Here is a 25338-nt window from a genome sequence, read left to right as displayed (position 1 = left end):
CCCCCCCCCCCCACCCCCCCCCCCCCCCACCCCCCCCCCCCCCCACCCCCCCCCCCCCCCACCCCCCCCCCCCCCCACCCCCCCCCCCCCCCACCCCCCCCCCCCCCCACCCCCCCCCCCCCCCACCCCCCCCCCCCCCCACCCCCCCCCCCCCCCACCCCCCCCCCCCCCCACCCCCCCCCCCCCCCACCCCCCCCCCCCCCCACCCCCCCCCCCCCCCACCCCCCCCCCCCCCCACCCCCCCCCCCCCCCACCCCCCCCCCCCCCCACCCCCCCCCCCCCCCACCCCCCCCCCCCCCCACCCCCCCCCCCCCCCACCCCCCCCCCCCCCCACCCCCCCCCCCCCCCACCCCCCCCCCCCCCCACCCCCCCCCCCCCCCACCCCCCCCCCCCCCCACCCCCCCCCCCCCCCACCCCCCCCCCCCCCCACCCCCCCCCCCCCCCACCCCCCCCCCCCCCCACCCCCCCCCCCCCCCACCCCCCCCCCCCCCCACCCCCCCCCCCCCCCACCCCCCCCCCCCCCCACCCCCCCCCCCCCCCACCCCCCCCCCCCCCCACCCCCCCCCCCCCCCACCCCCCCCCCCCCCCACCCCCCCCCCCCCCCACCCCCCCCCCCCCCCACCCCCCCCCCCCCCCACCCCCCCCCCCCCCCACCCCCCCCCCCCCCCACCCCCCCCCCCCCCCACCCCCCCCCCCCCCCACCCCCCCCCCCCCCCACCCCCCCCCCCCCCCACCCCCCCCCCCCCCCACCCCCCCCCCCCCCCACCCCCCCCCCCCCCCACCCCCCCCCCCCCCCACCCCCCCCCCCCCCCACCCCCCCCCCCCCCCACCCCCCCCCCCCCCCACCCCCCCCCCCCCCCACCCCCCCCCCCCCCCACCCCCCCCCCCCCCCACCCCCCCCCCCCCCCACCCCCCCCCCCCCCCACCCCCCCCCCCCCCCACCCCCCCCCCCCCCCACCCCCCCCCCCCCCCACCCCCCCCCCCCCCCACCCCCCCCCCCCCCCACCCCCCCCCCCCCCCACCCCCCCCCCCCCCCACCCCCCCCCCCCCCCACCCCCCCCCCCCCCCACCCCCCCCCCCCCCCACCCCCCCCCCCCCCCACCCCCCCCCCCCCCCACCCCCCCCCCCCCCCACCCCCCCCCCCCCCCACCCCCCCCCCCCCCCACCCCCCCCCCCCCCCACCCCCCCCCCCCCCCACCCCCCCCCCCCCCCACCCCCCCCCCCCCCCACCCCCCCCCCCCCCCACCCCCCCCCCCCCCCACCCCCCCCCCCCCCCACCCCCCCCCCCCCCCACCCCCCCCCCCCCCCACCCCCCCCCCCCCCCACCCCCCCCCCCCCCCACCCCCCCCCCCCCCCACCCCCCCCCCCCCCCACCCCCCCCCCCCCCCACCCCCCCCCCCCCCCACCCCCCCCCCCCCCCACCCCCCCCCCCCCCCACCCCCCCCCCCCCCCACCCCCCCCCCCCCCCACCCCCCCCCCCCCCCACCCCCCCCCCCCCCCACCCCCCCCCCCCCCCACCCCCCCCCCCCCCCACCCCCCCCCCCCCCCACCCCCCCCCCCCCCCACCCCCCCCCCCCCCCACCCCCCCCCCCCCCCACCCCCCCCCCCCCCCACCCCCCCCCCCCCCCACCCCCCCCCCCCCCCACCCCCCCCCCCCCCCACCCCCCCCCCCCCCCACCCCCCCCCCCCCCCACCCCCCCCCCCCCCCACCCCCCCCCCCCCCCACCCCCCCCCCCCCCCACCCCCCCCCCCCCCCACCCCCCCCCCCCCCCACCCCCCCCCCCCCCCACCCCCCCCCCCCCCCACCCCCCCCCCCCCCCACCCCCCCCCCCCCCCACCCCCCCCCCCCCCCACCCCCCCCCCCCCCCACCCCCCCCCCCCCCCACCCCCCCCCCCCCCCACCCCCCCCCCCCCCCACCCCCCCCCCCCCCCACCCCCCCCCCCCCCCACCCCCCCCCCCCCCCACCCCCCCCCCCCCCCACCCCCCCCCCCCCCCACCCCCCCCCCCCCCCACCCCCCCCCCCCCCCACCCCCCCCCCCCCCCACCCCCCCCCCCCCCCACCCCCCCCCCCCCCCACCCCCCCCCCCCCCCACCCCCCCCCCCCCCCACCCCCCCCCCCCCCCACCCCCCCCCCCCCCCACCCCCCCCCCCCCCCACCCCCCCCCCCCCCCACCCCCCCCCCCCCCCACCCCCCCCCCCCCCCACCCCCCCCCCCCCCCACCCCCCCCCCCCCCCACCCCCCCCCCCCCCCACCCCCCCCCCCCCCCACCCCCCCCCCCCCCCACCCCCCCCCCCCCCCACCCCCCCCCCCCCCCACCCCCCCCCCCCCCCACCCCCCCCCCCCCCCACCCCCCCCCCCCCCCACCCCCCCCCCCCCCCACCCCCCCCCCCCCCCACCCCCCCCCCCCCCCACCCCCCCCCCCCCCCACCCCCCCCCCCCCCCACCCCCCCCCCCCCCCACCCCCCCCCCCCCCCACCCCCCCCCCCCCCCACCCCCCCCCCCCCCCACCCCCCCCCCCCCCCACCCCCCCCCCCCCCCACCCCCCCCCCCCCCCACCCCCCCCCCCCCCCACCCCCCCCCCCCCCCACCCCCCCCCCCCCCCACCCCCCCCCCCCCCCACCCCCCCCCCCCCCCACCCCCCCCCCCCCCCACCCCCCCCCCCCCCCACCCCCCCCCCCCCCCACCCCCCCCCCCCCCCACCCCCCCCCCCCCCCACCCCCCCCCCCCCCCACCCCCCCCCCCCCCCACCCCCCCCCCCCCCCACCCCCCCCCCCCCCCACCCCCCCCCCCCCCCACCCCCCCCCCCCCCCACCCCCCCCCCCCCCCACCCCCCCCCCCCCCCACCCCCCCCCCCCCCCACCCCCCCCCCCCCCCACCCCCCCCCCCCCCCACCCCCCCCCCCCCCCACCCCCCCCCCCCCCCACCCCCCCCCCCCCCCACCCCCCCCCCCCCCCACCCCCCCCCCCCCCCACCCCCCCCCCCCCCCACCCCCCCCCCCCCCCACCCCCCCCCCCCCCCACCCCCCCCCCCCCCCACCCCCCCCCCCCCCCACCCCCCCCCCCCCCCACCCCCCCCCCCCCCCACCCCCCCCCCCCCCCACCCCCCCCCCCCCCCACCCCCCCCCCCCCCCACCCCCCCCCCCCCCCACCCCCCCCCCCCCCCACCCCCCCCCCCCCCCACCCCCCCCCCCCCCCACCCCCCCCCCCCCCCACCCCCCCCCCCCCCCACCCCCCCCCCCCCCCACCCCCCCCCCCCCCCACCCCCCCCCCCCCCCACCCCCCCCCCCCCCCACCCCCCCCCCCCCCCACCCCCCCCCCCCCCCACCCCCCCCCCCCCCCACCCCCCCCCCCCCCCACCCCCCCCCCCCCCCACCCCCCCCCCCCCCCACCCCCCCCCCCCCCCACCCCCCCCCCCCCCCACCCCCCCCCCCCCCCACCCCCCCCCCCCCCCACCCCCCCCCCCCCCCACCCCCCCCCCCCCCCACCCCCCCCCCCCCCCACCCCCCCCCCCCCCCACCCCCCCCCCCCCCCACCCCCCCCCCCCCCCACCCCCCCCCCCCCCCACCCCCCCCCCCCCCCACCCCCCCCCCCCCCCACCCCCCCCCCCCCCCACCCCCCCCCCCCCCCACCCCCCCCCCCCCCCACCCCCCCCCCCCCCCACCCCCCCCCCCCCCCACCCCCCCCCCCCCCCACCCCCCCCCCCCCCCACCCCCCCCCCCCCCCACCCCCCCCCCCCCCCACCCCCCCCCCCCCCCACCCCCCCCCCCCCCCACCCCCCCCCCCCCCCACCCCCCCCCCCCCCCACCCCCCCCCCCCCCCACCCCCCCCCCCCCCCACCCCCCCCCCCCCCCACCCCCCCCCCCCCCCACCCCCCCCCCCCCCCACCCCCCCCCCCCCCCACCCCCCCCCCCCCCCACCCCCCCCCCCCCCCACCCCCCCCCCCCCCCACCCCCCCCCCCCCCCACCCCCCCCCCCCCCCACCCCCCCCCCCCCCCACCCCCCCCCCCCCCCACCCCCCCCCCCCCCCACCCCCCCCCCCCCCCACCCCCCCCCCCCCCCACCCCCCCCCCCCCCCACCCCCCCCCCCCCCCACCCCCCCCCCCCCCCACCCCCCCCCCCCCCCACCCCCCCCCCCCCCCACCCCCCCCCCCCCCCACCCCCCCCCCCCCCCACCCCCCCCCCCCCCCACCCCCCCCCCCCCCCACCCCCCCCCCCCCCCACCCCCCCCCCCCCCCACCCCCCCCCCCCCCCACCCCCCCCCCCCCCCACCCCCCCCCCCCCCCACCCCCCCCCCCCCCCACCCCCCCCCCCCCCCACCCCCCCCCCCCCCCACCCCCCCCCCCCCCCACCCCCCCCCCCCCCCACCCCCCCCCCCCCCCACCCCCCCCCCCCCCCACCCCCCCCCCCCCCCACCCCCCCCCCCCCCCACCCCCCCCCCCCCCCACCCCCCCCCCCCCCCACCCCCCCCCCCCCCCACCCCCCCCCCCCCCCACCCCCCCCCCCCCCCACCCCCCCCCCCCCCCACCCCCCCCCCCCCCCACCCCCCCCCCCCCCCACCCCCCCCCCCCCCCACCCCCCCCCCCCCCCACCCCCCCCCCCCCCCACCCCCCCCCCCCCCCACCCCCCCCCCCCCCCACCCCCCCCCCCCCCCACCCCCCCCCCCCCCCACCCCCCCCCCCCCCCACCCCCCCCCCCCCCCACCCCCCCCCCCCCCCACCCCCCCCCCCCCCCACCCCCCCCCCCCCCCACCCCCCCCCCCCCCCACCCCCCCCCCCCCCCACCCCCCCCCCCCCCCACCCCCCCCCCCCCCCACCCCCCCCCCCCCCCACCCCCCCCCCCCCCCACCCCCCCCCCCCCCCACCCCCCCCCCCCCCCACCCCCCCCCCCCCCCACCCCCCCCCCCCCCCACCCCCCCCCCCCCCCACCCCCCCCCCCCCCCACCCCCCCCCCCCCCCACCCCCCCCCCCCCCCACCCCCCCCCCCCCCCACCCCCCCCCCCCCCCACCCCCCCCCCCCCCCACCCCCCCCCCCCCCCACCCCCCCCCCCCCCCACCCCCCCCCCCCCCCACCCCCCCCCCCCCCCACCCCCCCCCCCCCCCACCCCCCCCCCCCCCCACCCCCCCCCCCCCCCACCCCCCCCCCCCCCCACCCCCCCCCCCCCCCACCCCCCCCCCCCCCCACCCCCCCCCCCCCCCACCCCCCCCCCCCCCCACCCCCCCCCCCCCCCACCCCCCCCCCCCCCCACCCCCCCCCCCCCCCACCCCCCCCCCCCCCCACCCCCCCCCCCCCCCACCCCCCCCCCCCCCCACCCCCCCCCCCCCCCACCCCCCCCCCCCCCCACCCCCCCCCCCCCCCACCCCCCCCCCCCCCCACCCCCCCCCCCCCCCACCCCCCCCCCCCCCCACCCCCCCCCCCCCCCACCCCCCCCCCCCCCCACCCCCCCCCCCCCCCACCCCCCCCCCCCCCCACCCCCCCCCCCCCCCACCCCCCCCCCCCCCCACCCCCCCCCCCCCCCACCCCCCCCCCCCCCCACCCCCCCCCCCCCCCACCCCCCCCCCCCCCCACCCCCCCCCCCCCCCACCCCCCCCCCCCCCCACCCCCCCCCCCCCCCACCCCCCCCCCCCCCCACCCCCCCCCCCCCCCACCCCCCCCCCCCCCCACCCCCCCCCCCCCCCACCCCCCCCCCCCCCCACCCCCCCCCCCCCCCACCCCCCCCCCCCCCCACCCCCCCCCCCCCCCACCCCCCCCCCCCCCCACCCCCCCCCCCCCCCACCCCCCCCCCCCCCCACCCCCCCCCCCCCCCACCCCCCCCCCCCCCCACCCCCCCCCCCCCCCACCCCCCCCCCCCCCCACCCCCCCCCCCCCCCACCCCCCCCCCCCCCCACCCCCCCCCCCCCCCACCCCCCCCCCCCCCCACCCCCCCCCCCCCCCACCCCCCCCCCCCCCCACCCCCCCCCCCCCCCACCCCCCCCCCCCCCCACCCCCCCCCCCCCCCACCCCCCCCCCCCCCCACCCCCCCCCCCCCCCACCCCCCCCCCCCCCCACCCCCCCCCCCCCCCACCCCCCCCCCCCCCCACCCCCCCCCCCCCCCACCCCCCCCCCCCCCCACCCCCCCCCCCCCCCACCCCCCCCCCCCCCCACCCCCCCCCCCCCCCACCCCCCCCCCCCCCCACCCCCCCCCCCCCCCACCCCCCCCCCCCCCCACCCCCCCCCCCCCCCACCCCCCCCCCCCCCCACCCCCCCCCCCCCCCACCCCCCCCCCCCCCCACCCCCCCCCCCCCCCACCCCCCCCCCCCCCCACCCCCCCCCCCCCCCACCCCCCCCCCCCCCCACCCCCCCCCCCCCCCACCCCCCCCCCCCCCCACCCCCCCCCCCCCCCACCCCCCCCCCCCCCCACCCCCCCCCCCCCCCACCCCCCCCCCCCCCCACCCCCCCCCCCCCCCACCCCCCCCCCCCCCCACCCCCCCCCCCCCCCACCCCCCCCCCCCCCCACCCCCCCCCCCCCCCACCCCCCCCCCCCCCCACCCCCCCCCCCCCCCACCCCCCCCCCCCCCCACCCCCCCCCCCCCCCACCCCCCCCCCCCCCCACCCCCCCCCCCCCCCACCCCCCCCCCCCCCCACCCCCCCCCCCCCCCACCCCCCCCCCCCCCCACCCCCCCCCCCCCCCACCCCCCCCCCCCCCCACCCCCCCCCCCCCCCACCCCCCCCCCCCCCCACCCCCCCCCCCCCCCACCCCCCCCCCCCCCCACCCCCCCCCCCCCCCACCCCCCCCCCCCCCCACCCCCCCCCCCCCCCACCCCCCCCCCCCCCCACCCCCCCCCCCCCCCACCCCCCCCCCCCCCCACCCCCCCCCCCCCCCACCCCCCCCCCCCCCCACCCCCCCCCCCCCCCACCCCCCCCCCCCCCCACCCCCCCCCCCCCCCACCCCCCCCCCCCCCCACCCCCCCCCCCCCCCACCCCCCCCCCCCCCCACCCCCCCCCCCCCCCACCCCCCCCCCCCCCCACCCCCCCCCCCCCCCACCCCCCCCCCCCCCCACCCCCCCCCCCCCCCACCCCCCCCCCCCCCCACCCCCCCCCCCCCCCACCCCCCCCCCCCCCCACCCCCCCCCCCCCCCACCCCCCCCCCCCCCCACCCCCCCCCCCCCCCACCCCCCCCCCCCCCCACCCCCCCCCCCCCCCACCCCCCCCCCCCCCCACCCCCCCCCCCCCCCACCCCCCCCCCCCCCCACCCCCCCCCCCCCCCACCCCCCCCCCCCCCCACCCCCCCCCCCCCCCACCCCCCCCCCCCCCCACCCCCCCCCCCCCCCACCCCCCCCCCCCCCCACCCCCCCCCCCCCCCACCCCCCCCCCCCCCCACCCCCCCCCCCCCCCACCCCCCCCCCCCCCCACCCCCCCCCCCCCCCACCCCCCCCCCCCCCCACCCCCCCCCCCCCCCACCCCCCCCCCCCCCCACCCCCCCCCCCCCCCACCCCCCCCCCCCCCCACCCCCCCCCCCCCCCACCCCCCCCCCCCCCCACCCCCCCCCCCCCCCACCCCCCCCCCCCCCCACCCCCCCCCCCCCCCACCCCCCCCCCCCCCCACCCCCCCCCCCCCCCACCCCCCCCCCCCCCCACCCCCCCCCCCCCCCACCCCCCCCCCCCCCCACCCCCCCCCCCCCCCACCCCCCCCCCCCCCCACCCCCCCCCCCCCCCACCCCCCCCCCCCCCCACCCCCCCCCCCCCCCACCCCCCCCCCCCCCCACCCCCCCCCCCCCCCACCCCCCCCCCCCCCCACCCCCCCCCCCCCCCACCCCCCCCCCCCCCCACCCCCCCCCCCCCCCACCCCCCCCCCCCCCCACCCCCCCCCCCCCCCACCCCCCCCCCCCCCCACCCCCCCCCCCCCCCACCCCCCCCCCCCCCCACCCCCCCCCCCCCCCACCCCCCCCCCCCCCCACCCCCCCCCCCCCCCACCCCCCCCCCCCCCCACCCCCCCCCCCCCCCACCCCCCCCCCCCCCCACCCCCCCCCCCCCCCACCCCCCCCCCCCCCCACCCCCCCCCCCCCCCACCCCCCCCCCCCCCCACCCCCCCCCCCCCCCACCCCCCCCCCCCCCCACCCCCCCCCCCCCCCACCCCCCCCCCCCCCCACCCCCCCCCCCCCCCACCCCCCCCCCCCCCCACCCCCCCCCCCCCCCACCCCCCCCCCCCCCCACCCCCCCCCCCCCCCACCCCCCCCCCCCCCCACCCCCCCCCCCCCCCACCCCCCCCCCCCCCCACCCCCCCCCCCCCCCACCCCCCCCCCCCCCCACCCCCCCCCCCCCCCACCCCCCCCCCCCCCCACCCCCCCCCCCCCCCACCCCCCCCCCCCCCCACCCCCCCCCCCCCCCACCCCCCCCCCCCCCCACCCCCCCCCCCCCCCACCCCCCCCCCCCCCCACCCCCCCCCCCCCCCACCCCCCCCCCCCCCCACCCCCCCCCCCCCCCACCCCCCCCCCCCCCCACCCCCCCCCCCCCCCACCCCCCCCCCCCCCCACCCCCCCCCCCCCCCACCCCCCCCCCCCCCCACCCCCCCCCCCCCCCACCCCCCCCCCCCCCCACCCCCCCCCCCCCCCACCCCCCCCCCCCCCCACCCCCCCCCCCCCCCACCCCCCCCCCCCCCCACCCCCCCCCCCCCCCACCCCCCCCCCCCCCCACCCCCCCCCCCCCCCACCCCCCCCCCCCCCCACCCCCCCCCCCCCCCACCCCCCCCCCCCCCCACCCCCCCCCCCCCCCACCCCCCCCCCCCCCCACCCCCCCCCCCCCCCACCCCCCCCCCCCCCCACCCCCCCCCCCCCCCACCCCCCCCCCCCCCCACCCCCCCCCCCCCCCACCCCCCCCCCCCCCCACCCCCCCCCCCCCCCACCCCCCCCCCCCCCCACCCCCCCCCCCCCCCACCCCCCCCCCCCCCCACCCCCCCCCCCCCCCACCCCCCCCCCCCCCCACCCCCCCCCCCCCCCACCCCCCCCCCCCCCCACCCCCCCCCCCCCCCACCCCCCCCCCCCCCCACCCCCCCCCCCCCCCACCCCCCCCCCCCCCCACCCCCCCCCCCCCCCACCCCCCCCCCCCCCCACCCCCCCCCCCCCCCACCCCCCCCCCCCCCCACCCCCCCCCCCCCCCACCCCCCCCCCCCCCCACCCCCCCCCCCCCCCACCCCCCCCCCCCCCCACCCCCCCCCCCCCCCACCCCCCCCCCCCCCCACCCCCCCCCCCCCCCACCCCCCCCCCCCCCCACCCCCCCCCCCCCCCACCCCCCCCCCCCCCCACCCCCCCCCCCCCCCACCCCCCCCCCCCCCCACCCCCCCCCCCCCCCACCCCCCCCCCCCCCCACCCCCCCCCCCCCCCACCCCCCCCCCCCCCCACCCCCCCCCCCCCCCACCCCCCCCCCCCCCCACCCCCCCCCCCCCCCACCCCCCCCCCCCCCCACCCCCCCCCCCCCCCACCCCCCCCCCCCCCCACCCCCCCCCCCCCCCACCCCCCCCCCCCCCCACCCCCCCCCCCCCCCACCCCCCCCCCCCCCCACCCCCCCCCCCCCCCACCCCCCCCCCCCCCCACCCCCCCCCCCCCCCACCCCCCCCCCCCCCCACCCCCCCCCCCCCCCACCCCCCCCCCCCCCCACCCCCCCCCCCCCCCACCCCCCCCCCCCCCCACCCCCCCCCCCCCCCACCCCCCCCCCCCCCCACCCCCCCCCCCCCCCACCCCCCCCCCCCCCCACCCCCCCCCCCCCCCACCCCCCCCCCCCCCCACCCCCCCCCCCCCCCACCCCCCCCCCCCCCCACCCCCCCCCCCCCCCACCCCCCCCCCCCCCCACCCCCCCCCCCCCCCACCCCCCCCCCCCCCCACCCCCCCCCCCCCCCACCCCCCCCCCCCCCCACCCCCCCCCCCCCCCACCCCCCCCCCCCCCCACCCCCCCCCCCCCCCACCCCCCCCCCCCCCCACCCCCCCCCCCCCCCACCCCCCCCCCCCCCCACCCCCCCCCCCCCCCACCCCCCCCCCCCCCCACCCCCCCCCCCCCCCACCCCCCCCCCCCCCCACCCCCCCCCCCCCCCACCCCCCCCCCCCCCCACCCCCCCCCCCCCCCACCCCCCCCCCCCCCCACCCCCCCCCCCCCCCACCCCCCCCCCCCCCCACCCCCCCCCCCCCCCACCCCCCCCCCCCCCCACCCCCCCCCCCCCCCACCCCCCCCCCCCCCCACCCCCCCCCCCCCCCACCCCCCCCCCCCCCCACCCCCCCCCCCCCCCACCCCCCCCCCCCCCCACCCCCCCCCCCCCCCACCCCCCCCCCCCCCCACCCCCCCCCCCCCCCACCCCCCCCCCCCCCCACCCCCCCCCCCCCCCACCCCCCCCCCCCCCCACCCCCCCCCCCCCCCACCCCCCCCCCCCCCCACCCCCCCCCCCCCCCACCCCCCCCCCCCCCCACCCCCCCCCCCCCCCACCCCCCCCCCCCCCCACCCCCCCCCCCCCCCACCCCCCCCCCCCCCCACCCCCCCCCCCCCCCACCCCCCCCCCCCCCCACCCCCCCCCCCCCCCACCCCCCCCCCCCCCCACCCCCCCCCCCCCCCACCCCCCCCCCCCCCCACCCCCCCCCCCCCCCACCCCCCCCCCCCCCCACCCCCCCCCCCCCCCACCCCCCCCCCCCCCCACCCCCCCCCCCCCCCACCCCCCCCCCCCCCCACCCCCCCCCCCCCCCACCCCCCCCCCCCCCCACCCCCCCCCCCCCCCACCCCCCCCCCCCCCCACCCCCCCCCCCCCCCACCCCCCCCCCCCCCCACCCCCCCCCCCCCCCACCCCCCCCCCCCCCCACCCCCCCCCCCCCCCACCCCCCCCCCCCCCCACCCCCCCCCCCCCCCACCCCCCCCCCCCCCCACCCCCCCCCCCCCCCACCCCCCCCCCCCCCCACCCCCCCCCCCCCCCACCCCCCCCCCCCCCCACCCCCCCCCCCCCCCACCCCCCCCCCCCCCCACCCCCCCCCCCCCCCACCCCCCCCCCCCCCCACCCCCCCCCCCCCCCACCCCCCCCCCCCCCCACCCCCCCCCCCCCCCACCCCCCCCCCCCCCCACCCCCCCCCCCCCCCACCCCCCCCCCCCCCCACCCCCCCCCCCCCCCACCCCCCCCCCCCCCCACCCCCCCCCCCCCCCACCCCCCCCCCCCCCCACCCCCCCCCCCCCCCACCCCCCCCCCCCCCCACCCCCCCCCCCCCCCACCCCCCCCCCCCCCCACCCCCCCCCCCCCCCACCCCCCCCCCCCCCCACCCCCCCCCCCCCCCACCCCCCCCCCCCCCCACCCCCCCCCCCCCCCACCCCCCCCCCCCCCCACCCCCCCCCCCCCCCACCCCCCCCCCCCCCCACCCCCCCCCCCCCCCACCCCCCCCCCCCCCCACCCCCCCCCCCCCCCACCCCCCCCCCCCCCCACCCCCCCCCCCCCCCACCCCCCCCCCCCCCCACCCCCCCCCCCCCCCACCCCCCCCCCCCCCCACCCCCCCCCCCCCCCACCCCCCCCCCCCCCCACCCCCCCCCCCCCCCACCCCCCCCCCCCCCCACCCCCCCCCCCCCCCACCCCCCCCCCCCCCCACCCCCCCCCCCCCCCACCCCCCCCCCCCCCCACCCCCCCCCCCCCCCACCCCCCCCCCCCCCCACCCCCCCCCCCCCCCACCCCCCCCCCCCCCCACCCCCCCCCCCCCCCACCCCCCCCCCCCCCCACCCCCCCCCCCCCCCACCCCCCCCCCCCCCCACCCCCCCCCCCCCCCACCCCCCCCCCCCCCCACCCCCCCCCCCCCCCACCCCCCCCCCCCCCCACCCCCCCCCCCCCCCACCCCCCCCCCCCCCCACCCCCCCCCCCCCCCACCCCCCCCCCCCCCCACCCCCCCCCCCCCCCACCCCCCCCCCCCCCCACCCCCCCCCCCCCCCACCCCCCCCCCCCCCCACCCCCCCCCCCCCCCACCCCCCCCCCCCCCCACCCCCCCCCCCCCCCACCCCCCCCCCCCCCCACCCCCCCCCCCCCCCACCCCCCCCCCCCCCCACCCCCCCCCCCCCCCACCCCCCCCCCCCCCCACCCCCCCCCCCCCCCACCCCCCCCCCCCCCCACCCCCCCCCCCCCCCACCCCCCCCCCCCCCCACCCCCCCCCCCCCCCACCCCCCCCCCCCCCCACCCCCCCCCCCCCCCACCCCCCCCCCCCCCCACCCCCCCCCCCCCCCACCCCCCCCCCCCCCCACCCCCCCCCCCCCCCACCCCCCCCCCCCCCCACCCCCCCCCCCCCCCACCCCCCCCCCCCCCCACCCCCCCCCCCCCCCACCCCCCCCCCCCCCCACCCCCCCCCCCCCCCACCCCCCCCCCCCCCCACCCCCCCCCCCCCCCACCCCCCCCCCCCCCCACCCCCCCCCCCCCCCACCCCCCCCCCCCCCCACCCCCCCCCCCCCCCACCCCCCCCCCCCCCCACCCCCCCCCCCCCCCACCCCCCCCCCCCCCCACCCCCCCCCCCCCCCACCCCCCCCCCCCCCCACCCCCCCCCCCCCCCACCCCCCCCCCCCCCCACCCCCCCCCCCCCCCACCCCCCCCCCCCCCCACCCCCCCCCCCCCCCACCCCCCCCCCCCCCCACCCCCCCCCCCCCCCACCCCCCCCCCCCCCCACCCCCCCCCCCCCCCACCCCCCCCCCCCCCCACCCCCCCCCCCCCCCACCCCCCCCCCCCCCCACCCCCCCCCCCCCCCACCCCCCCCCCCCCCCACCCCCCCCCCCCCCCACCCCCCCCCCCCCCCACCCCCCCCCCCCCCCACCCCCCCCCCCCCCCACCCCCCCCCCCCCCCACCCCCCCCCCCCCCCACCCCCCCCCCCCCCCACCCCCCCCCCCCCCCACCCCCCCCCCCCCCCACCCCCCCCCCCCCCCACCCCCCCCCCCCCCCACCCCCCCCCCCCCCCACCCCCCCCCCCCCCCACCCCCCCCCCCCCCCACCCCCCCCCCCCCCCACCCCCCCCCCCCCCCACCCCCCCCCCCCCCCACCCCCCCCCCCCCCCACCCCCCCCCCCCCCCACCCCCCCCCCCCCCCACCCCCCCCCCCCCCCACCCCCCCCCCCCCCCACCCCCCCCCCCCCCCACCCCCCCCCCCCCCCACCCCCCCCCCCCCCCACCCCCCCCCCCCCCCACCCCCCCCCCCCCCCACCCCCCCCCCCCCCCACCCCCCCCCCCCCCCACCCCCCCCCCCCCCCACCCCCCCCCCCCCCCACCCCCCCCCCCCCCCACCCCCCCCCCCCCCCACCCCCCCCCCCCCCCACCCCCCCCCCCCCCCACCCCCCCCCCCCCCCACCCCCCCCCCCCCCCACCCCCCCCCCCCCCCACCCCCCCCCCCCCCCACCCCCCCCCCCCCCCACCCCCCCCCCCCCCCACCCCCCCCCCCCCCCACCCCCCCCCCCCCCCACCCCCCCCCCCCCCCACCCCCCCCCCCCCCCACCCCCCCCCCCCCCCACCCCCCCCCCCCCCCACCCCCCCCCCCCCCCACCCCCCCCCCCCCCCACCCCCCCCCCCCCCCACCCCCCCCCCCCCCCACCCCCCCCCCCCCCCACCCCCCCCCCCCCCCACCCCCCCCCCCCCCCACCCCCCCCCCCCCCCACCCCCCCCCCCCCCCACCCCCCCCCCCCCCCACCCCCCCCCCCCCCCACCCCCCCCCCCCCCCACCCCCCCCCCCCCCCACCCCCCCCCCCCCCCACCCCCCCCCCCCCCCACCCCCCCCCCCCCCCACCCCCCCCCCCCCCCACCCCCCCCCCCCCCCACCCCCCCCCCCCCCCACCCCCCCCCCCCCCCACCCCCCCCCCCCCCCACCCCCCCCCCCCCCCACCCCCCCCCCCCCCCACCCCCCCCCCCCCCCACCCCCCCCCCCCCCCACCCCCCCCCCCCCCCACCCCCCCCCCCCCCCACCCCCCCCCCCCCCCACCCCCCCCCCCCCCCACCCCCCCCCCCCCCCACCCCCCCCCCCCCCCACCCCCCCCCCCCCCCACCCCCCCCCCCCCCCACCCCCCCCCCCCCCCACCCCCCCCCCCCCCCACCCCCCCCCCCCCCCACCCCCCCCCCCCCCCACCCCCCCCCCCCCCCACCCCCCCCCCCCCCCACCCCCCCCCCCCCCCACCCCCCCCCCCCCCCACCCCCCCCCCCCCCCACCCCCCCCCCCCCCCACCCCCCCCCCCCCCCACCCCCCCCCCCCCCCACCCCCCCCCCCCCCCACCCCCCCCCCCCCCCACCCCCCCCCCCCCCCACCCCCCCCCCCCCCCACCCCCCCCCCCCCCCACCCCCCCCCCCCCCCACCCCCCCCCCCCCCCACCCCCCCCCCCCCCCACCCCCCCCCCCCCCCACCCCCCCCCCCCCCCACCCCCCCCCCCCCCCACCCCCCCCCCCCCCCACCCCCCCCCCCCCCCACCCCCCCCCCCCCCCACCCCCCCCCCCCCCCACCCCCCCCCCCCCCCACCCCCCCCCCCCCCCACCCCCCCCCCCCCCCACCCCCCCCCCCCCCCACCCCCCCCCCCCCCCACCCCCCCCCCCCCCCACCCCCCCCCCCCCCCACCCCCCCCCCCCCCCACCCCCCCCCCCCCCCACCCCCCCCCCCCCCCACCCCCCCCCCCCCCCACCCCCCCCCCCCCCCACCCCCCCCCCCCCCCACCCCCCCCCCCCCCCACCCCCCCCCCCCCCCACCCCCCCCCCCCCCCACCCCCCCCCCCCCCCACCCCCCCCCCCCCCCACCCCCCCCCCCCCCCACCCCCCCCCCCCCCCACCCCCCCCCCCCCCCACCCCCCCCCCCCCCCACCCCCCCCCCCCCCCACCCCCCCCCCCCCCCACCCCCCCCCCCCCCCACCCCCCCCCCCCCCCACCCCCCCCCCCCCCCACCCCCCCCCCCCCCCACCCCCCCCCCCCCCCACCCCCCCCCCCCCCCACCCCCCCCCCCCCCCACCCCCCCCCCCCCCCACCCCCCCCCCCCCCCACCCCCCCCCCCCCCCACCCCCCCCCCCCCCCACCCCCCCCCCCCCCCACCCCCCCCCCCCCCCACCCCCCCCCCCCCCCACCCCCCCCCCCCCCCACCCCCCCCCCCCCCCACCCCCCCCCCCCCCCACCCCCCCCCCCCCCCACCCCCCCCCCCCCCCACCCCCCCCCCCCCCCACCCCCCCCCCCCCCCACCCCCCCCCCCCCCCACCCCCCCCCCCCCCCACCCCCCCCCCCCCCCACCCCCCCCCCCCCCCACCCCCCCCCCCCCCCACCCCCCCCCCCCCCCACCCCCCCCCCCCCCCACCCCCCCCCCCCCCCACCCCCCCCCCCCCCCACCCCCCCCCCCCCCCACCCCCCCCCCCCCCCACCCCCCCCCCCCCCCACCCCCCCCCCCCCCCACCCCCCCCCCCCCCCACCCCCCCCCCCCCCCACCCCCCCCCCCCCCCACCCCCCCCCCCCCCCACCCCCCCCCCCCCCCACCCCCCCCCCCCCCCACCCCCCCCCCCCCCCACCCCCCCCCCCCCCCACCCCCCCCCCCCCCCACCCCCCCCCCCCCCCACCCCCCCCCCCCCCCACCCCCCCCCCCCCCCACCCCCCCCCCCCCCCACCCCCCCCCCCCCCCACCCCCCCCCCCCCCCACCCCCCCCCCCCCCCACCCCCCCCCCCCCCCACCCCCCCCCCCCCCCACCCCCCCCCCCCCCCACCCCCCCCCCCCCCCACCCCCCCCCCCCCCCACCCCCCCCCCCCCCCACCCCCCCCCCCCCCCACCCCCCCCCCCCCCCACCCCCCCCCCCCCCCACCCCCCCCCCCCCCCACCCCCCCCCCCCCCCACCCCCCCCCCCCCCCACCCCCCCCCCCCCCCACCCCCCCCCCCCCCCACCCCCCCCCCCCCCCACCCCCCCCCCCCCCCACCCCCCCCCCCCCCCACCCCCCCCCCCCCCCACCCCCCCCCCCCCCCACCCCCCCCCCCCCCCACCCCCCCCCCCCCCCACCCCCCCCCCCCCCCACCCCCCCCCCCCCCCACCCCCCCCCCCCCCCACCCCCCCCCCCCCCCACCCCCCCCCCCCCCCACCCCCCCCCCCCCCCACCCCCCCCCCCCCCCACCCCCCCCCCCCCCCACCCCCCCCCCCCCCCACCCCCCCCCCCCCCCACCCCCCCCCCCCCCCACCCCCCCCCCCCCCCACCCCCCCCCCCCCCCACCCCCCCCCCCCCCCACCCCCCCCCCCCCCCACCCCCCCCCCCCCCCACCCCCCCCCCCCCCCACCCCCCCCCCCCCCCACCCCCCCCCCCCCCCACCCCCCCCCCCCCCCACCCCCCCCCCCCCCCACCCCCCCCCCCCCCCACCCCCCCCCCCCCCCACCCCCCCCCCCCCCCACCCCCCCCCCCCCCCACCCCCCCCCCCCCCCACCCCCCCCCCCCCCCACCCCCCCCCCCCCCCACCCCCCCCCCCCCCCACCCCCCCCCCCCCCCACCCCCCCCCCCCCCCACCCCCCCCCCCCCCCACCCCCCCCCCCCCCCACCCCCCCCCCCCCCCACCCCCCCCCCCCCCCACCCCCCCCCCCCCCCACCCCCCCCCCCCCCCACCCCCCCCCCCCCCCACCCCCCCCCCCCCCCACCCCCCCCCCCCCCCACCCCCCCCCCCCCCCACCCCCCCCCCCCCCCACCCCCCCCCCCCCCCACCCCCCCCCCCCCCCACCCCCCCCCCCCCCCACCCCCCCCCCCCCCCACCCCCCCCCCCCCCCACCCCCCCCCCCCCCCACCCCCCCCCCCCCCCACCCCCCCCCCCCCCCACCCCCCCCCCCCCCCACCCCCCCCCCCCCCCACCCCCCCCCCCCCCCACCCCCCCCCCCCCCCACCCCCCCCCCCCCCCACCCCCCCCCCCCCCCACCCCCCCCCCCCCCCACCCCCCCCCCCCCCCACCCCCCCCCCCCCCCACCCCCCCCCCCCCCCACCCCCCCCCCCCCCCACCCCCCCCCCCCCCCACCCCCCCCCCCCCCCACCCCCCCCCCCCCCCACCCCCCCCCCCCCCCACCCCCCCCCCCCCCCACCCCCCCCCCCCCCCACCCCCCCCCCCCCCCACCCCCCCCCCCCCCCACCCCCCCCCCCCCCCACCCCCCCCCCCCCCCACCCCCCCCCCCCCCCACCCCCCCCCCCCCCCACCCCCCCCCCCCCCCACCCCCCCCCCCCCCCACCCCCCCCCCCCCCCACCCCCCCCCCCCCCCACCCCCCCCCCCCCCCACCCCCCCCCCCCCCCACCCCCCCCCCCCCCCACCCCCCCCCCCCCCCACCCCCCCCCCCCCCCACCCCCCCCCCCCCCCACCCCCCCCCCCCCCCACCCCCCCCCCCCCCCACCCCCCCCCCCCCCCACCCCCCCCCCCCCCCACCCCCCCCCCCCCCCACCCCCCCCCCCCCCCACCCCCCCCCCCCCCCACCCCCCCCCCCCCCCACCCCCCCCCCCCCCCACCCCCCCCCCCCCCCACCCCCCCCCCCCCCCACCCCCCCCCCCCCCCACCCCCCCCCCCCCCCACCCCCCCCCCCCCCCACCCCCCCCCCCCCCCACCCCCCCCCCCCCCCACCCCCCCCCCCCCCCACCCCCCCCCCCCCCCACCCCCCCCCCCCCCCACCCCCCCCCCCCCCCACCCCCCCCCCCCCCCACCCCCCCCCCCCCCCACCCCCCCCCCCCCCCACCCCCCCCCCCCCCCACCCCCCCCCCCCCCCACCCCCCCCCCCCCCCACCCCCCCCCCCCCCCACCCCCCCCCCCCCCCACCCCCCCCCCCCCCCACCCCCCCCCCCCCCCACCCCCCCCCCCCCCCACCCCCCCCCCCCCCCACCCCCCCCCCCCCCCACCCCCCCCCCCCCCCACCCCCCCCCCCCCCCACCCCCCCCCCCCCCCACCCCCCCCCCCCCCCACCCCCCCCCCCCCCCACCCCCCCCCCCCCCCACCCCCCCCCCCCCCCACCCCCCCCCCCCCCCACCCCCCCCCCCCCCCACCCCCCCCCCCCCCCACCCCCCCCCCCCCCCACCCCCCCCCCCCCCCACCCCCCCCCCCCCCCACCCCCCCCCCCCCCCACCCCCCCCCCCCCCCACCCCCCCCCCCCCCCACCCCCCCCCCCCCCCACCCCCCCCCCCCCCCACCCCCCCCCCCCCCCACCCCCCCCCCCCCCCACCCCCCCCCCCCCCCACCCCCCCCCCCCCCCACCCCCCCCCCCCCCCACCCCCCCCCCCCCCCACCCCCCCCCCCCCCCACCCCCCCCCCCCCCCACCCCCCCCCCCCCCCACCCCCCCCCCCCCCCACCCCCCCCCCCCCCCACCCCCCCCCCCCCCCACCCCCCCCCCCCCCCACCCCCCCCCCCCCCCACCCCCCCCCCCCCCCACCCCCCCCCCCCCCCACCCCCCCCCCCCCCCACCCCCCCCCCCCCCCACCCCCCCCCCCCCCCACCCCCCCCCCCCCCCACCCCCCCCCCCCCCCACCCCCCCCCCCCCCCACCCCCCCCCCCCCCCACCCCCCCCCCCCCCCACCCCCCCCCCCCCCCACCCCCCCCCCCCCCCACCCCCCCCCCCCCCCACCCCCCCCCCCCCCCACCCCCCCCCCCCCCCACCCCCCCCCCCCCCCACCCCCCCCCCCCCCCACCCCCCCCCCCCCCCACCCCCCCCCCCCCCCACCCCCCCCCCCCCCCACCCCCCCCCCCCCCCACCCCCCCCCCCCCCCACCCCCCCCCCCCCCCACCCCCCCCCCCCCCCACCCCCCCCCCCCCCCACCCCCCCCCCCCCCCACCCCCCCCCCCCCCCACCCCCCCCCCCCCCCACCCCCCCCCCCCCCCACCCCCCCCCCCCCCCACCCCCCCCCCCCCCCACCCCCCCCCCCCCCCACCCCCCCCCCCCCCCACCCCCCCCCCCCCCCACCCCCCCCCCCCCCCACCCCCCCCCCCCCCCACCCCCCCCCCCCCCCACCCCCCCCCCCCCCCACCCCCCCCCCCCCCCACCCCCCCCCCCCCCCACCCCCCCCCCCCCCCACCCCCCCCCCCCCCCACCCCCCCCCCCCCCCACCCCCCCCCCCCCCCACCCCCCCCCCCCCCCACCCCCCCCCCCCCCCACCCCCCCCCCCCCCCACCCCCCCCCCCCCCCACCCCCCCCCCCCCCCACCCCCCCCCCCCCCCACCCCCCCCCCCCCCCACCCCCCCCCCCCCCCACCCCCCCCCCCCCCCACCCCCCCCCCCCCCCACCCCCCCCCCCCCCCACCCCCCCCCCCCCCCACCCCCCCCCCCCCCCACCCCCCCCCCCCCCCACCCCCCCCCCCCCCCACCCCCCCCCCCCCCCACCCCCCCCCCCCCCCACCCCCCCCCCCCCCCACCCCCCCCCCCCCCCACCCCCCCCCCCCCCCACCCCCCCCCCCCCCCACCCCCCCCCCCCCCCACCCCCCCCCCCCCCCACCCCCCCCCCCCCCCACCCCCCCCCCCCCCCACCCCCCCCCCCCCCCACCCCCCCCCCCCCCCACCCCCCCCCCCCCCCACCCCCCCCCCCCCCCACCCCCCCCCCCCCCCACCCCCCCCCCCCCCCACCCCCCCCCCCCCCCACCCCCCCCCCCCCCCACCCCCCCCCCCCCCCACCCCCCCCCCCCCCCACCCCCCCCCCCCCCCACCCCCCCCCCCCCCCACCCCCCCCCCCCCCCACCCCCCCCCCCCCCCACCCCCCCCCCCCCCCACCCCCCCCCCCCCCCACCCCCCCCCCCCCCCACCCCCCCCCCCCCCCACCCCCCCCCCCCCCCACCCCCCCCCCCCCCCACCCCCCCCCCCCCCCACCCCCCCCCCCCCCCACCCCCCCCCCCCCCCACCCCCCCCCCCCCCCACCCCCCCCCCCCCCCACCCCCCCCCCCCCCCACCCCCCCCCCCCCCCACCCCCCCCCCCCCCCACCCCCCCCCCCCCCCACCCCCCCCCCCCCCCACACCCCTCCCCCCCAAACCCCACCCCCCCCCCCACCCCCCCCACCCCCCCCCCCCCCCACCCACCCCCCACCCCCCCCCCCCCCAAAGCCTGCTGGTTATTGAGGCTTTCATGAACCTGGAATCTGGGAGGCTCAGAGGCTCCTTCTGAGCTCTCATGCAGCTATTGAGTGGCTGTGATTTCCTTAGATACTGGATATTCCAGGGAAAGGGGCTCTTAACTTGAGACTACCCTACTGGAGCTTGACTACTCCTAGAGTACTCAACTAGACCTTTAAATTGACTAGGTTTAATGTGAACAATTTAAATTATGTATTTTTTCCAGAATGTATTTTCAACTTAATAAATTATTAGATCTGTTAATATGTTTTTACGGGTCTGTTGACTGTAAATAAATATGATGATGATGATGATGATGATGATGATGATGAATTACACCACATGCCCCAAGCATGATGGCTATGTGCACCATAACTCCCCACTGACTCACCAATTTTGTTCCACTCACTAATGTTTAGTGAGTGGGTAAGGCCCGGTAAGGGTTTTGATTAACTACTGGATATTTGACTGACTGTTCAAATGTTTTTTAAAATGTTGGTTTGACAGCAGTTGCCACCACAGCTCAAGAATCTACCCTGTGACAATTATGTTGGGGTTGGTTCCACCTCCTGCAACAGTCTTTTTTTTTGCTGCGTCCACCCTGCCATGTCAGAATTGCAGGAAATGTGGTGGAGGTTAAACAAGGTCAAAAACTCAGTAATAATCCCAGGATGGAAGCTCTGTATAATTAAAGGGTTCATTGTCACAGAAATTTCTTGTCTCTGATCATGAGAGTAACTCCACAGCAAGTAAAATGTGAAGGGATGAGCAAATATTCTACTCAACCTTTTCCCTTGTAGTAGATTTGGGAAGTTTGGGGGAGGGGTGTGATAGAATATATAAACAGCACTGCTGGAGTCCCTGACCAGAGAAAAGATGTGATGACTGGCTCAGGTTGAGAGGATGGGAATGAGAAACTTTGACCATGGAAACAAAATGCACATTCATTAATCTAGAATGTCTGATTTGTGGCTTCTCCACTTGCATGACTGCTGATTAGATCTCTCTGTTCCAGCAGAAAATGTCAAGGAGATGGTTGGGGAATTCCAGGGGTTCTCACTGGAAAGAGTCAAGGAAGAAGAATCTCAGTTTCACTTCATGGATCAAGACAGACCAGAGAGGCAACAGAGAAGCCATGGAAAAAAGACGACAGAAAAAAACATTCCTTTCCAAAGTTGGGATTTCCATGATGGAATTGACATGACAGTGGAAACATACAAATGCTTGGACTGGGAGTTTAATTTCTCAGGTCAAGCTCAAGATGTTATCAGTTTGCAAAAGTCCCCTGGAAATAAGGCCCATAATACCTTCACAAGTGGAATGAGCTTCCTTTGCAGCGAAGAGCTCATTAGGCACCAAAGAATCCATACAGGAGAGAAAATGCATAGCTGCTCAGTCAAAAATGAAAATAATTTCTCTGATAGGCAGACACATCAATGTGGACAGAGATTCCACAGCAGTATTGATTTTCAACAGCATCTACAAACCCACACACTGAAGAAACCTTTTGAGTGTTTGGAGTGTGGAAAGAAATTCAGTCAGAATGGCAGTCTTCAAGTGCATCAAAGAACGCACACAGGAGAGAAACCTTTTGAGTGCTCAGAGTGTGGAAAGAAATTCAATCACAGTGGCCATCTTCATGTGCATCAAAGAATTCACACAGGAGATAAACCTTTTGAATGTTTGGAGTGTGGAAAGCGATTCAGTCACAGTGGCAATTTACATGTACATGAAAGAAACCACACAGGAGAGAAACCTTTTGAGTGCTCAGAGTGTGGAAAGAAATTCAGTAGCAGTGGAAAACTTCAGAAGCATTTTAGAACTCACACAGGAGAGAAACCTTTTGAGTGCTTAGAGTGCGGAAAGAGATTCAGTCAAAGTGGCAGTCTTGATCTACATCAAAGAACCCACATAGGAGTGAAACCTTTTGAGTGCTCAGAGTGTGGAAAAAGATTCAGAAGCAGTGGAGAACTTCAAAGGCATTTAAGAACGCACACAGGAGATAAACCTTTTGAGTGCTTAGAGTGTGGAAAGAGATTCAGTCACAGTGGCCACCTTCATGTACATCAAAGAACCCACACAGGAGAGAAACCTTTTGAGTGCTCAGAGTGTGGAAAGAGATTCAATAGAAGTGGTCATCTTCATGTGCATCAAAGAACCCATACAGGAGAGAAACCTTTTGAGTGCTCAGAGTGTGGAAAGAAATTCAGCCGCAGTGGCCACCTTCGTGTGCATCAAAGAATCCATACAGGAGAGAAACCTTTTGAGTGTTCAGAGTGTGGAAAGAAATTCAGTCGCAGTGGAGACCTTCAAAAGCATTTAACAACCCACACAGGAGAGAAACCTTTTCAGTGCTCCGAGTGTGGAAAGAGATTCAGTCGGAGTGGCAGTCTTCATCTACATCAAAGAACCCACACAGGAGAGAAACCTTTTGAGTGCTCCGAGTGTGGAAAGAGATTCCGTCATAGTTGCAGTCTTCATCTACATCAAAGAATTCACACAGGAGAGAAACCTTTTGAGTGCTCTGAGTGCGGAAAGAGGTTCAATCACAGTGGCAATCTACATCTACATCAAAGGACCCACAAACGAGAGGAACCTTTTGATTTCTCCCCTGACATATGTAATCAATCTGTCCTTGTTTTTGGGTGTCTTCCTGTGGGTTGAAAGAGGCAGTACCAAGGCTACTCTTGAATAAGTCATCTTGGGATCCATTCACAGTGTCCAACTATTCATTCCTGCAGAAGGTAGTTGAGAGAACAGCTGTGCCGTATCAGCCAGTGCTCCCTGGAGGATACTAATATACTGAAACCACTCTACCTAAGCTTCCATCCTGCCTTTGGTAGAATTCACAGCCCACCTCTGCCAACCAGTGGTTGGTCAATTCTGCTGTTGTTGCTTGACCTGATAGCACCATTTGATACCCTCAAAAACAGTCTATTGGCTCACTGCCTTGCAAACGCTGTGATACAGCCCTACAATGGCTGATCTCATTTCTCTAGGGCCAGGGCCAGAAGATGATGCTAGGGGAGAGCACATCATCACAATATCCCTTGGTGTGTAGCATCCCACAAGGAAACAATCCTCTCCTTGATACTGTTTAACATTTACCATTATGCTAATGACACCCAGCTGTATCTGTTAATGAGTGGCTGGACAGACACTACCCTGGATGCTTAGGCCAATTGTCTGGAGGGCACATTGAAGTGGTTGAAACAGAACCAGCTGAAACTAAATCCATTGAAAATTGACATCCTATGGCTGGGTCAGGGAGACTGGGGTGGGGGGAAGAGGGGTCACCTGCTCACGCTTGCTGGGGTTCAGCCAACACCTTCGCCTGCTGTCAAGAGTTTGGGTGCAATACTTGATGCACTCTTCTCTATAGATGCTCACAAATGTTGCTAGACTTCTGTTCTGTCATCTAAGCCAGGCCAGGTTACTAACCCTACTTTGTTGCACCCTAACCTAGCTACAGTGATCCATGCAGTGGTCACCTCTAAACTAGATTATTGTAACTTGCTCTACACTGGGCTACCTTTGAGACTGACCCAGAAACTCCAAGTGGTTCAGAATGCATCTGGATGGCTCCTTGCTAGAACACTGTGGCAGGAGCACATCCAACTAGTGCTGCATCAGCTGCATTGTTTACCAGTGGATTCCAGTGTCAGGTTCAAGGTTCTGTGAGGCACTGTCATGCAGCAAGGTCAATGGCTGATGGGGCACGGGATAGTATGTCACCAGAGGTGGGGCTGCCATTGGCTTGTTGGCTGTCAGTTGGGCCCTACTGGATCCCTGACTGGCCTTTTCACCCATGGGCCCATGGACTGAATTCAGATTAGCCTGTACACTCCAACGCATGCCAGCTGGGTGACCTTGGGCTAGTAGTCACAGCTCTTTGGAGCTCTCTCAGCTCCACCTACCTCACATGCTGTTTGTTGTGAGGGGGAAGGGAAAGGAGTTTGTAAGCCCCTTTGAGTCTCCTACAGGAGAGAAAGGGGGGATATAAATCCAACTCTTCTTCTTCCTCGTGGGTCAGGAAGGCAAGGAGCAGGCATGGCTATTCTGTGCTGGAAAGGGTTATGAAAAACATGTCTGAAATGATTGAAATACTTGGTAATGGGTTTCAATCTACAACCAGAGCAATGCATGAGCTACAAGATGAACAATCATCCCTAGGTGATATGGTCTGCAAAATCAGAGATGAGAGTGGAAATATGCCCACTGAAATAGAAAAGATTAGAGCTGCAGTACAGGTGTTTCATGCAGTTGACCATGGTAAATGTTGGGATGAAATGTTAGTAGAATTGTTGCCTGATATGTCCCAGTTAAACTCACTATTTGCTTTTTGTTCCAGATACCATATATACTTGCGTATAAGCCTACTTTTTCAGCACATTTTTTGTGCTGAAAATAGCCCCCCTCAACTTATATGCAAATGAATGGATGGCAAGCAGGTGGGGGAACAGGTGGCAAGCAAAAAAAGGCTGGGAGCTGAGGGTGTTTTTCTGCACGTGCTCCCTGCTATGTGGACACAAAGGCAGCTCCCAGGTAAGCCTTGGGCTGTTGCTTCGCTGCACTACAGGTGGCCAGTAGCTTCATTCACAGTGAATATTCAGTGAATAGGTGTGAATATTAAATGTATATGTTACAGAATTTTTGTTCAGGCCAGGAAGCTCCATGAATGCTAGGGAGCCATACTCTGCACCATTGGGGCTCATGGTGGCAGGAATACTCCCAACACACAGGGTGCCCTGGGGTGCAGCCACTGCCAGCACCTTTCTCGGCCCCCACCCAGTGTTTTTGGAAAGCAGGTGGGACTTCTGTCCAGCTGAGCTTGCAGACCTGCAAAAAAGATTTGCTTTGGGGCAGTGGCTGCCATCACCACGCAAGCATCTTCACTGTGTCATGGTAAGCTATCCGTGTTGAAGAAGAACCTGTAGGGACTTTTTAAAAGGGGGATAAGAACATAAGAACTTGTTGAGCATCTTCCCTATGAAACTCTGAAGAGATACTGTCTGTGAGAGTTATATATTCCACTTCAGAACTTTTATTGTTGATACCATACTGTTTTTCTTTGAAATAAATATTCAAAAACATTTTTCATTGGTATCTATTTTTATTTTTGAAATTTACCAGTAGCTTCTGCATTTCCCACCCTAGTCTTATACTTGAGTCAATAAGTTTTCCCAGTTTTTTGTGGTAAAATTAGGTGTCTCAACTTATATTCAGGTCGACTTATAGGTGAGTATATACGGGTAATTATAATTGGACCATCAGTGTGTTGTTACTTACAATGTGCTTCCCATCTTATCTTTTATTATGCCTCT

At 83.2% G+C, this 25338-nt stretch overlaps 2 protein-coding genes across 7 annotated transcripts in view; one reads left to right on the top strand and one right to left on the bottom strand.

Annotated features, from left to right (window-relative positions):
- Positions 1-25338, bottom strand: part of LOC125428526 (zinc finger protein 420-like) — an 815993-nt gene that overhangs the window by 601938 nt on the left and 188717 nt on the right. The gene's annotated exons all lie outside the window — the stretch shown is intronic.
- LOC125429266 (gastrula zinc finger protein XlCGF52.1-like) lies at positions 21215-24871 on the top strand. Its single transcript, XM_048490223.1, has 3 exons — positions 21215-21534; positions 21643-22016; positions 22185-24871. Exons 1-3 carry the CDS (start codon positions 21215-21217, stop codon positions 22676-22678), a joined length of 1188 nt encoding a protein of 395 aa, XP_048346180.1. The 3' UTR covers positions 22679-24871.

The sequence above is a fragment of the Sphaerodactylus townsendi genome, linkage group LG03 (assembly GCF_021028975.2).
Source record: "Sphaerodactylus townsendi isolate TG3544 linkage group LG03, MPM_Stown_v2.3, whole genome shotgun sequence".
NCBI classification, from domain to species: domain Eukaryota; kingdom Metazoa; phylum Chordata; class Lepidosauria; order Squamata; family Sphaerodactylidae; genus Sphaerodactylus; species Sphaerodactylus townsendi.
The sequence above is the reverse complement of the archived record's forward strand: the minus strand, read 5'-3'. Positions and strand labels throughout refer to the sequence as shown.

Coding starts and splice junctions, on each gene's coding strand:
- LOC125429266 (XM_048490223.1), top strand. CDS start 21,215: ATGACAGTGGAAACATACAAATGCTTGGACTGGGAGTTTAATTTCTCA. Junction 21,535..21,642: donor AAACCTTTTGAGTGTTTGGA/GTGTGGAAAGAA, acceptor ATTCAATCACAG/TGGCCATCTTCATGTGCATC. Junction 22,017..22,184: donor TTTAAGAACGCACACAGGAG/ATAAACCTTTTG, acceptor CCCATACAGGAG/AGAAACCTTTTGAGTGCTCA.